The 12,705-nt window shown below is 43.6% G+C and overlaps 1 protein-coding gene across 4 annotated transcripts; it reads left to right on the top strand.

Annotated features, from left to right (window-relative positions):
* Positions 1-75: 75 nt before the first annotated feature.
* acbd4 (acyl-CoA binding domain containing 4) lies at positions 76-12,488 on the top strand. Of its 4 annotated transcripts, XM_084169482.1 has the most exons (12): positions 91-141; positions 286-369; positions 512-728; positions 1,008-1,128; positions 1,615-1,699; positions 2,881-3,001; positions 3,212-3,472; positions 3,746-3,873; positions 4,010-4,229; positions 4,908-5,128; positions 11,346-11,405; positions 11,743-12,488. In XM_084169482.1, exons 3-12 carry the CDS (start codon positions 599-601, stop codon positions 11,872-11,874), a joined length of 1,479 nt encoding a protein of 492 aa, XP_084025608.1. In that variant the 5' UTR covers positions 91-141; positions 286-369; positions 512-598; the 3' UTR covers positions 11,875-12,488. The 4 variants fall into 4 exon arrangements, with proteins under 4 accessions (XP_084025606.1, XP_084025605.1, XP_084025607.1 ...); XM_084169480.1 differs by having other exon boundaries at positions 76-369; XM_084169479.1 differs by having other exon boundaries at positions 76-369; positions 3,731-3,873.
* Positions 12,489-12,705: the final 217 nt, after the last annotated feature.

Below are 12,705 nucleotides of genomic sequence, written 5' to 3'. Positions count from 1 at the left end.
ACCCAATCAAGAAATGCATTTATTATTTTACAGCCACATGCACATCGCGCGAATCACTTTGGAGAGTTCGAAGCCACATGTTGTCATGTGACCCAACACGGAAGACCACTCTGCAACTGTACGAAGTAAAGTATATTGAAGGTCTCGATAAACAACTTTATTCATTCGTTTAACTCAAATAATACACTTCTAATCAGCAACAGTAGCGTTGCATATCTGTATTTTGGCGTTTTGAATGTTCTTGAAAACCTGCCATCTCATATCTGTCAACAACGTTTTTACAAGCGTGTTCGGTGCTGCTGTCATGACAAAAAGACGGTGCGACTACAAGTGAATTGAGGAGAGATTCGGAGATACCAACTAGAAAAGGCAAGTAGGCTACCCGGTCGGTACTCAATCTTGTTGGCTACTCAATATATATCAGTGTTGTTTGTTATTATGTTTGAACCAGCAGCAGGCTTGCTAACTTACTATATCATTCGTTATATCATCGAATTATGTGCTTTTCCAGCTCGTTTCAGTCCTATCGATTCGTCCTTGTGGGTTGTTTGAGTTGGCGAAGGACATCGTAGCAGTCCCTCGTCGCTGCCCCGGTTGAATGCCACGGGGCTGTGCCATCATAGAGAGACGGCAGTTTGCAATGCCAGTTCCAGTTATGGCAGAGTCGGTGGACCACCAGAAACGCTTCCAGGCCGCGGTCGACGTCATTCAAAACCTTCCCAAAAATGGTGGGCGACTACAGGGACGAGCCTAAATCTATTTAATAGCTGTGATATCATATAACAGAATTGGCAGTGTATAGGCATATAATTAGTTGTGATGTTTTGTAAACAAAGCTCCATTGAGTGCTTAGCTGAAAGCTCATTAGGCCTATTAGATTCCATGTTGATTGCCCAACCAGTGATTTTATTGATCAGCTACTGCTACTCTTTTACACAAGGCTTATCAACATGTAGGTCAAACAAACGTGTAATAGACACTGAATAACAACTGAATAACTCTTGCAGGTTCCTACCGGCCCTCCTATGAAGTGATGCTGAGGTTCTACTGCCTGTACAAGCAGGCGGTGTGCGGACCCTGCACAGTGCCCCGACCAGGCTTCTGGGACCCAGTAGGTCGCTATAAATGGTGAGTGTGTGTCTGTGCGCCTGTGCTCAAGTGGATATGAGAGGCTGTACGTGTGTCTGTGCGGGTGAATGTACATATTTAGTAGGTAATAATGTAGGAGTGTAATCTGATCCAAGATCTGTGGTTAGGGACAAATTCTACCTCGAGCCAAACTAGTTGAGCCAGGTAAGAGTGTTTCAGTTGGCAGGCGCCTCCACACCGGGCGTGGTTTCGGCTCATAAACGTCTGGACTGGCACTACAACAGCTGACAGCTGACACAATCACTTACTATTCACTGTTACTTCTCAAGGGCATGTGTGCTGCTGTTGTACAGCATGGAGTTATTGTCCCTCTAACAGGGTGATTGTTCCTTACCAAACTAACACCTCACTCGCAGACCATTGGGTGGTGCACTTTTTTCAAATGATATACTAACAGTGATACGAAGCTGATAGAGAGAGATGTTAGCTAGAGAACACTGTTTTGGTGTCGCTCTGTCTCCATAGGGATGCCTGGAGCCGACTAGGGGAGATGAGCAGTGAGAGTGCCATGGCGGCCTACGTTGATGAGATGAAGAAAGTGGCACAAGAGGTACTGCTGAGTCGTCCTACTCCTTCATGCACATCAAAATAAACATATGTGCTTCTCTACCTTTTTTATACCAGGAACAGCTAACATTAAAAGTAGCGCTCTAGAACTGTCTAAATCAGTGCCCGCTAACCGTCTCAGGGACTTGTCAGCAACATACCAGGGCCGGTGTTGGTCCGTTGGCCAGAAGTTGAGAAACACTATAGCATACATCATATTGTATGTGTTTAGACTAAAGGTAGACAGCGTTTTGACGTTGCCACGGGCAACACCGCAGATATTGAGATGAGCAATGCAAGACTGTGATCTCACACTGTCGCACAGAGTATCTGCGCATGTGCATAGGTGCGCTTCACGCTGCTACAACATTGTAGCTAGGGGACCAAAACTGCGAAGAAGTTTAGCCCCGCGCTTCAACACTCTTAGTTGTTGCAGAAATCGGCACGATATTGCTGTTTACCGCGTGCATTGGTGAGTCTACTTTTGAATATAAACATGCATAGCACCACCACCCTGTATCTTCTTGTGGGGATGGGAATAAAAGCCTTGGGCCATAATCACAAAGCATCTCAAAGTAGGTTTGTTGATCTAGGATCATGTCCCCCCCTGTCAATGTAATTTTATTCATTATGATCTATCTAAAAGAGAACATGTATCCTAGTTGAGCACTCCTGCCAGACCTGAGATGTGAATACTGACCCTGTTGTTTAGTTAATCAATTCCTCCTGCATACTGTGCATCATATAATATAGTTAATCATACCTCCCGAGTGGCGCAGTGGTCTAAGGCACTGCATCGCAGTGCTAGCTGTGCCACTAGAGATCCTGGTTCGAATCCAGGCTCTGCTGTAGCCGGCCGCAACCGGGAGACCAATGGGGCGGCGCACAATTGGCCCAGCGTCGTCCAGGGTAGGGTAGGGGAGGGAATGGCCAGCAGGGAGGTAGCTCAGTTGGTAGAGCATGGCGTTTGCAACGCCAGGGTTGTGGGTTCGATTCCCATGGGGGGCCAGTATGAAAAAGAAAAAAAAAGAATAATGTATGCACTAACTGTAAGTCGCTCTGGATAAGAGCGTCTGCTAAATGACGTAAATGTAAATGTGATATAACAATGAATTGTTATCCTATAGCGGATACATGCTTTCACATAAAGAGCCACTATTGAAACAGCAAATGTCTCCTGTGTAGGTTATTGACACAATGCCCATCAATGAGAAGACTGCATCACTGTTCCACCACTTTGAGCCCCTCTACGTGGTCATCCACGACATGCCCCGGCCACCAGATACTCTGCTGGACCTAAGAGAAGGTCAGTGGACTACTGGTCTTTAGACCACCATCTGAATTGTTGGTGTTGAAAGAAACATTCTCTGCATGTTATCTGAGCATCAGTCATATAAGGTTACAAAATGCTCGGATGGACTTTGAATTAGTGTGGGTGTGTGTCCGTGTGCGTGTTTATGTGTACTATTGGTGCGGATGTGTGTGTGTCTTAACGTGTGTGTGCGTGCGTGTGTAGACGTTAAGGGCATTGACAAGGCAGCCAGTCCAGTGGAAGTTGAACAAGAGAGGGAGACCCAAGAAGAACCTGTCCCAGATAAGGACCCTGCACTAGAAGAAGAGCCTGCCCTGGAGCAGGTGCCTGTCCCAGGAGTAGAACCCGTCACAGAGGAGGTACCTACCCTGGAAAAGGTGGCCCTCGCAGAGAAGGTGCCTGTCCCAGAAGAGGTGCCCAGTCAGACACAACAACAACCAGTCACCTCCACCAGTGAACCTCAGGGTAAGAGTCATGATCACCTCTCTCTGTTTCACGAGACTAAATCCTGCCAAGCTGGAGGGTAGCTACAATATGTGCACACCCAGGCAAGAAAATACTGTCACTCCATAGAACCCATACCATATGGATGGACGGATGGATAGACTAATGGATATTTTCCCACTTGTAGCTAACTTTATGCATTTTCTATTCAACACAACTGACTTTCTCCTAACTATACTGTTGATATGTCTCATGTTTACACATGGCCAAATGTACAAGGCTTCCTCTTTCCAGAGCTTGTTCCTGAGCTTGTTCCGTCTGAGGCCATGGGGTCGTCTGAGGTGTTGTTGTTGACCAGCGACTCAGAGAGTGAGATCTTCGTTGACTCTGTGGACTCTGTGGAAAAGCTGGACAATATTAAGGTACTGTAGGGCCTGAAATAATGGGACTTTACAAGAATGAGAGTTTAATCTAAGTTGTTGTTCTCTGGGTCCTTTGTAAGTGGATCCAAATAAAGGACTGTATTCTGTGTGTGTGTGTGTGTTTGTTTATACACAGGTTGTTTTAGTCCCCAAGTCAAAGTCAAACGGCCTCCATAACGGCTATGCTTACTCAGAGCCCTCCTCAGTCCAAGCCAATCACACAGAGACGGTCTGCCAGGCAACGCAGGTGGGGGCAGGGCAAGGTGGAGAGGGGGCGGGGGATGGAGGGGGACCGCCCATGAGGAGGAGTCGGGATGCAGGAAGAGACGGGATGAGGGACCACGGATGGAGAGAACGTGAGTTAAAGGCTCTTTCTCTCATTTTCCTAAAATATCTGTCCTCTCGTTGCCTTCTCTCCTTCATTGCACTGATCTAAAAAAGAGCTGAACAGGTGAAAGCCAGCTTAATAGTGAGTATCCACCATATTGTTTTCATTTTTCAAGTATCTTTCAATCAGTGCAGATGAAGGGGAGGAAAGAGTGTAGCTCAGTTGGTAGAGCATGACGCTTGCAACGCGAGGGTTGTGGGTTCGATTCTCACAGGGGGCCAGTATGAAAATGTATGCACTCACTAACTGTAGGTCGCTCTGGATAAGAGTGTCTGCTAAATGACTAAAATGTAAAATAGAATTCTATGTAATTGTGTCCAGAGAGTGTGAATTTATTTAACTAGGCAAGTCAGTTAAGAACAAATTCTTATTTACAATGACGGCCTACACCGGCCAAACCCGGACGACGCTGGGCCAATTGTGCGCCGCCCTATGGGACTCCCAATCACGGCCGGTTGTGATACAGCCTGGAATCGAACCAGGGGGTCTGTAATGACGCCTCAAGGACTGAGATGCAGTGCCTTAGACCGCTGCGCCACTCGTGTGTGTGTGTGTGTTTGCAAGTATTCCTGTTGTGTGTGTGACGTGCATGTGGTCTATATGCCAATTACACATACACATCTAACCTACGTGTCTCCCTGCCTAGGTGGTGTTCCCCAGGGCAGCCCCAGGAGGGCGGGGAGAGAGGCCCTGGGGGCAGGGGGAGGGGCTGGCCGAGGGGGAGGAGACGGCTCAGAGGGAGGGGCTGAGAGGCTGCAGGACATCCAAGTGCAGCAGCAGATCCTGCTGGCCCTACGGAGGCTCAGGGAGGACATGCAGAGCGTCATGGAGAGACTGGAGGCAGTGGAGAGACTAGCCGCAACACAGGTACAGTTGAAGTCGGAAGTTTACATACACCTTAGCCAAATAAATGTAAACTCAGTTTTTCACAATTCCTGACATTTAATCCTAGTAAAAATTCCCTGTTTTAGGTCAGTTAGGATCACCACTATATTTTAAGAATGTAAAATGTCAGAATAATAGTAGAGAGAATGATTTATTTAAGCTTTTATTTCTTTCATCACATTCCCAGTGGGTCAGAAGTTTACATACACTCAATTAGTATTTGGTAGCATTGCCTTTAAATTGTTTAACTTGGGTCAAACGTTTTGGGTAGCCTTCCACAAGCTTCCAACAATAAGTTGGGTGAATTTTGGCCCATTCTTCCTGACAGAGCTGGTGTAACTGAGTCAGGTTTGTAGGCCTCCTTGCTCGCACATGCTTTTTCAGTTCTGCCCACACATTTTCTATAGGATTGAGGTCAGGGCTTTGTGATGGCCACTCCAATACCTTGACTTTGTTGTCCTTAAGCCATTTTGCCACAACTTTGGAAGTATGCTTAGGGTCATTGTCCATTTGGAAGACCCAAGCTTTAACTTCCTGACTGATGTCTTGAGATGTTGCTTCAATATATCCACATAATTTTCCTTCCTCATGATGCCATCTATTTTGTGAAGTGCACCAGTCCCTCCTGCAGCAAAGCACCCCCACAGCATGATGCTGCCACCCCCATGCTTCACGGTTGGGATGGTGTTCTTCAGCTTGCAAGCGTCCCCCATTTTTCCTCCAAACATAACGATGGTCATTATGGCCAAACAGTTCTATTTTTGTTTCATCAGACCAGAGGACATTTCTCCAAAAAGTACGATCTTTGTCCCCATGTGCAGTTGCAAACCGTAGTCTGGCTGTTTTGGAGCAGTGGCTTCTTCCTTGCTGAGCGGCCTTTCAGGTTATGTCAATATAGGACTCGTTTTACTGTGGATATAGATACATTTGTACCTGCCTCCTCCAGCATCTTCATAAGGACCAAAGTACGTTCATCTCTAGGAGACAGAACGCGTCTCCTTCCTGAGCGGTATGACGGCTGCGTGGTCCCATGGTGTTTATACTTACATTTACATTTTAGTCATTTAGCAGACGCTCTTATCCAGAGCGACTTACAGTTAGTGAATACATTTTTTTTTTTATACTGGCCCCCCGTGGGAATCAAACCCACAACCCTGGCATTGCAAACGCCATGCTCTATCAACTGAGCTACATCCCTGCCGGCCATTCCCTCCCCTACCCTGGACGACACTGGGCCAATTGTGCGCTGCCCATGACTGCATACTATTGTTTGTACAGATGAACGCGGTACCTTCAAGCATTTGGAAATTGCTCCCAAGGATGAAGCAGACTTGTGGAGGTCTACAATTGTTTTTCTGAGGTCTTGGCTGATTTATTTTGATTTTCCCATGATGTCAAGCAAAGAGGCACTGAGTTTGAAGGTAGGCCTTGAAATACATCCACAGGTACACCTCCAATTGACTCAAATGATGTCAATTAGCCTATCAGAAGCTTCTAAAGCCATGACATCATTTTCTGGAATTTTCCAAGCTGTTTAAAGGCACAGTCAACTTAGTGTATGTAAACTTCTGACCCACTGGAATTGTGATACAGTGAATTATAAGTGAAATAATCTGTCTGTAAACAATTGTTGGAAAAATTACTTGTGTCATGCACAAAGTAGATGTCCTAACCAACTTGCCAAAACTATAGTTTGTTAACAAGAAATTTGTGGAGTGGTTGAAAAACGAGTTTTAATGACTCCAACCTAAGTGTATGTAAACTTCCGACTTCAACTGTAGGTAGGATTTGATGTATCCATAGAGTTGGATAGAGAGCATGGAGATTAAAAATTGTAGTCATTTAGCAGACGCTCTTATCCAGGGTGACTTACAGTTAGTGCATTCGTCTTAAAGAGGAATCGAAACACTCACCTAAATTCGCAATTTCTTGCAATTATTATTCATAGTAAGGCATAAAGATTCATGAAAGAAATCATTTTAACTATAGAGGTTTAATACAATGTACTTCTTAATGGACCTAAACTGGCTAATAATTTAGATGTCTTTTTTCTTGGTCCTGTGCATTTCTTAATCAAACAAAAACACGTGTGAACACCCCCAAAAATATTCTTATTATTTTAGAAGCAATAGTGCAAGGGTGCCAATATATTAGAGCGCAACTATAGCCTAGCTGTCACGATCGTTGAGAGACAGATTAGACCAAGGCGCAGCGTGGAATGCATACATGTTTATTAAAACAATAAACACTGACAAAACAACAAAAGGCAACGAAACGTGACGTCGGAAGGCTATACACAAACAAGCCAAACACACCGAAACACAAACAAGATCCCACAACCCAGGCAGGAAAACTGGCTGCCTAAAGTATGATCCCCAATCAGAGACAACGAGCGACAGCTGCCTCTGATTGGGAACCACACCTGGCCAAACATAGAAATACAAAACATAGAGTTTCACACCCTGACCAAACTACCTAGAGAATAACAGTCTCTCTCCAGGTCAGGGCGTGACTCTAGCTTTTCCTGGGACTTCACAAGAGTAGAGGATGAGCTAAAAGGCAAGTGGAGGTGCGTAATTGCGCAGGACAACAGTGAAGACTAGAGATCACGTACCTATACTGAACAAAAATATAAACGCATTATGCAACAATTTCAAAGGTTTTACTGAGTTACAGTTCATATAAGGAAATCAGTCAATTGAAATGAATTCATTAGGCCCTAATCTATGGATTTCACATGACTGAGAATACAGATATGCATCTGTTGGTCACAGATACCTTAAGAAAAAAAGTAGGGGCGTGTATCAGAAAACCAGTCAGTATCTTTTTAGGACCACCATTTGCCTCATGCAGCGCAACACATCTCCTTCGCATATAGTTGATCAGGCTGTTTATTGTGGCCTGTGGAATGTTTTCCCACTCCTCTTCAATGGCTGTGCGAAGTTTCTGGATATTGGCGGGAACTGGAACACGCTGTCGTACACGGTATCTCTGTGCATAAAAAATGGCATAGATAAAATGCAATTGTGTCCGTAGCTTGTGCTTGCCCATACCATAACCCCACCGCCACCATGGGGCACTCTGTTCACAACGTTGACAACAGCAAACCGCTCACCCACACAACGCCATACACGTGGTCTGCGGATGTGAGGCCGGTTGGATGTACTGCCAAATTCTCTAAAACGACGTTGGAGGCAGCTTATTGTAGAGAAATGTAAATGTTATTCTCTGGCAACAGCTCTGGTGGACATTCCTGCAGTCAGCATGCCACTTGCACACTCCCTCAAAACTTGAGACATCTGTGGCATTGTGTTGTGTGACAAAACTGCACAATTTAGAGTAGCCTTTTATTGTCCCCAACAGACAAGGTACTACTGTGTAATGATATTGCTGTTTAATCAGCTTCTTGATATGCCACACCTGTCAGGTTGATGGATTATCTTGGCAAAAGAGAAATGCTCAGTGTAGTTAGAAGCTCATTCTTAACCTTCATTTGTTGGCTAAATATTATTATTGCGTGTAATTTCTATTTTCCAGATGGTTGTCAATTTCATCTTCATCACACTATATCGCACTAGCCGTACTGCTCTCACCTTCATACTATCCCCCCCTTCAAACTCTCCCCAGCAATTTATTTGATATTATGCCTTTGCATTATCCTACACAGACAATGTTATTTGTGATATTTTGCTAGGTCTTTTTAAAACAGTATACAGGCTAGCTGGACCTACTGCAGCGAATTTGTCATTTGAGATGACGGGTGCACTGTGGGTTTCGCCGGCATGCAAAAAGCTTCCCATTAGCCTACGTTTTTTAGGGGAAATAAAATTATCCTACACTAGGCCTACAACACAATTCAATGAAGAATGTTAGCATTTTTTTCCAGAGAGTACAAAACTGTAAACTTACTGTAGACTATTTGAATAACCGCTTAAAAGCTCTGCGTTTTGAATGCATGTTTGTTCCAAAATATAGCCTAATGCATCTACCCATAGCCTATAGGCCTGGCCTGTATAGGCAACCCTTCGCATCGGCTATGGGTCTAGGCTACTCTTTACAATTTACAAGGTGCAGATAGGCACATTCGCAGGCTAGTCATATGGTGTATTTTGTCAGGATGTATTAGCGTTAGCCGTCGGAAATATGGGCTTCTCCTGATATACTGAGAATGCGCTGCCTGTCGTGGATCATCATTCTCCCAAGTTGTCCTATAAATAATGTGGCCACCAATATGCTTGAAGAGATGGAGACCTGCACACTGTTGAAAAAGGGAATACATCCAAAACTGAGGCTTAAATGCAAAAATAGAGATGTTTTATTGGGACCAATTTGCTCACAGGCGCGTTCGCTGCCTCCTCTCCAAGATATGGAGTCCCTCCATCCACAGGCAAGATGTTAGTAACTAGCTACTTCTCATACTGTAGCTACTGTACTTCGATAATAAAAGTGACTTTGTTTATTTATAATTTTAACAAGACTTGAACAAGCTATACTGCACATTGGACATCAAGAGTTCAATGCAAATATATCTTGCATTTCATAGTAATTTTGCTTAATATTGAGATGAGAGAGCTGTCACTCCCTACAGTAAAAGCAATCAGAAATCAACGTTCCAAATTGTTCTATCCAACCGATGCCGCTAGCGTCGTTACCATGGCAATTGTAATGGCGGAACGCAGTCCGAAATTAGCATTTGATCAAAATATTCAAAGTAGAAATGTGTATATGACAAACATGCAGGTCACATAGGATTTGTATTGATTGTTTTATTTGACCTACCTTGTAAAATGTTTCCATTCCCCTTTAAGGTAGCTAGGTAAGACAACCACATATCACAGTTACTAACCAAGTTTTCATCCACAGTTTTTATATGAGTAAAGTCATAGTGGTCCTCTGTAGCTCAGCTGGTAGAGCACGGCGCTTGTAACGCCAAGGTAGTGGGTTCGATCCCCGGGACCACCCATACACAAAAAAAATGTATGCACACATGACTGTAAGTCGCTTTGGATAAAAGTGTCTGCTAAATGGCATATTATTTATATTATTATACCGTATAAAAAAAATCATGACAGCTGTTTCGGTACAATTTTATAAATGCCGACAGATAATTTGTTTGTTCGTTATGGTGGGATTATTTTGTGGCTGTAAAAATATATTATGCGAGAAATGGCGGTAGAAACTGCTTTTATGCGCTAATATTGATATAATAACCATCATACTGAAGTAAACTTGGAGTCACACAATGATATGGTGTGTCGTCCTCCCACTACGACTCGGGAAAGCATGCAGTTTATTAGGCTACAGATGAAAAAAGTTATGATGAACTTCACAGTGTGGTGAAAGTGCACGGTGATGAGCATGATGCTCGATTCCAATAAATATTGAGGGTCTTATTCTGGTGACATGATAATCGATACTTGACTGCCATTTGACAAATAAAAAATATTCTCGCTCTTATCCATAATAATCTCATCATGTAGACTAGCCTATCTGCACAGCCTACCCGCACTGTATCTGCCAGCTGTTGGCTGGAGCGCACGTGCCAAGACTAGGGTAGGCACATTTGCTATTTAACGCAACAGTTTTTGTGACAAAACTCGGTAGAGTTGAAAATGCGATGGAAACAAATTGATTTAGAGATTTTTATTCGACTAATGAATTTAAGCAAAAAAGTAATTTTTGTGTGCACTACGTCATCACGCACTGATTTTTATCTGCAACAAGTCAGTTAGGTGGAAACAAACCACTAGTGGGAAAATGTGCATATTTTATTTATGCGGATTTTATAATATTTACATAAATCTTCCGCCAATTGGATGGAAACCTAGCTATTGTAAAAACTTTTCCTAAAAAATTAGCAAAGTCAATGCTAGTAAGAGAAGACTAGTGCAAGAAAGGCAAGTACAACGGTAGGGTGTTAGTTATTATATTTATTTTTATACCCTCAATGGCTCTGCCCATGCTGTCACAAGAGGCCATTAGAAAGAAATGAGCTCTCTAGTACATCTCTATGGGTGTATCTTTCTGTAATGAGCGGTGAAGTTGAGCGGGAAAGCATCTACTGGCGGCCACCTTGGCATTTTCTCTCTTATAGGTTCTAGACCTTAGTCAAATACATACTGTATGTTGAATACCTTCATATATTTAAAAGTATTGGAGTATTTTCTCTTCTCTACTCACCAATGTATCCCATCACCAGGCCCAGAATTCAGACTGGAGACCATGTCTTCGGTGTGCTGCCTCAGCCGCCCAGTCAGAGGTAAGGGTGTGGAGGTGTCCGAAAATGCAATGTGCATCTATTTATCTGTCTTATTAGCTTTTGGCAAGATGCTCATTGTGGTTTGTACAGTTCCAGTAGCGTGGTCACAAACTCAGGTCAGAGAGCTACTGTAAAGGGTGTGCAGGGTTTTTTCCCAGTCCCAGCACTAACACACTTGGTTCAAATAATCAAGACAGTCATAAGTGGGATTGGGCATGTTAGTGCTTGGCTGGAACAAAAGCCTGCACATCCTCTACAGCAGTAATAAATTCATTCCTGTTAGAATATTGTACGTTTTAAGGTTTGTCACCCTAAATGTCCTATATGTTCTTCTCAGGAGGAGAGTTGGTGGCCGTTCCCTGAAGTATCAGGACGGGCGATGCTGCTTCTGCTGCTGTGGCCCCTGGTGGCTCAGGGTCTAGTGTTTCTACTGCGGAGGGGCCAAAAGAAGGCCCGTATCTCTACTTGAAGCTAACGGACCACAAAGTAGTCCCATATCTCCCCCTTAGGAATCCATTGGAGGAAGAAGTATTTCTGATTTATTTCAATAGGACTCTATGGGACAATGGAGGTCGTAAGCAAATCTGTTTTTGGTGTCTTGCAAACTCCTATGGTCATTGGTGTGACAATGACCATAGGAGACAGCACAAACATATATGGGACAATGGAGGTTGTGTATTTCCACATGAATCCACTAGAAGAAGTTGTTGGCACAGTCCTATAGGACATTATTGGAGGACATCGCTCAAGAAGCTGGGAGAAACCTGAACATGTTTAAATGGCAAATGTATCACGTGCTGTTCTTTTAACCTTCAGGTTGAAGGACCTGGTCCCGTATCCACAAAGAGTACTGGAATTGGATCAGTTTGCCTTTTAGATCATAATGGAAAAGATAACATGGAAAGGGGGTACCTGATTCAAGATCAGACACTGCTACTGTGAGACTCTTTTTGAATACGGGACACTGATCCACTTTGGTGTTCCTTGTCCCCTCACTAACACTAATAAATCATGATTTAATTTATAGCCATTTAATCTTAATCACAGAATTATTTTCAAATAAATAATCGGGTTGAATAAGTACTTTTCCCAGATTATATTTGATCCAATGATTTCAGTGGGGCACAGAATTGGATACGAGTGCACTGGCTGTTGTTATTGTGGAAGTCGCAATTGGTTCAGAATGCACACGAGAGACCATGTTCAGTTGATATGTAAGGAGAAATTATTCTACTTAGTCACCAATGGTTGAAAGATAATACTTTTTCAAGCTATTGTTATATGAACAGCCTCGGTGTAG

The sequence above is a fragment of the Coregonus lavaretus genome, assembly GCF_964263955.1.
Source record: "Coregonus lavaretus genome assembly, chromosome: 1".
Taxonomy (NCBI): Eukaryota; Metazoa; Chordata; class Actinopteri; order Salmoniformes; family Salmonidae; genus Coregonus; species Coregonus lavaretus.
Note: the sequence above shows the minus strand (reverse complement) of the source record. Positions and strands in the feature narration are given on the sequence as shown.

Excerpts from the sequence above, each read along its gene's own strand:
- acbd4 (XM_084169479.1), top strand. The coding sequence starts at position 599 with ATGCCACGGGGCTGTGCCATCATAGAGAGACGGCAGTTTGCAATGCCA. Across the intron at positions 1,700-2,880 it reads TGAAGAAAGTGGCACAAGAG|GTTATTGACACAATGCCCAT; the intron begins GTACTGCTGAGT and ends TCTCCTGTGTAG. Across the intron at positions 4,230-4,907 it reads GGACCACGGATGGAGAGAAC|GTGGTGTTCCCCAGGGCAGC; the intron begins GTGAGTTAAAGG and ends CTCCCTGCCTAG.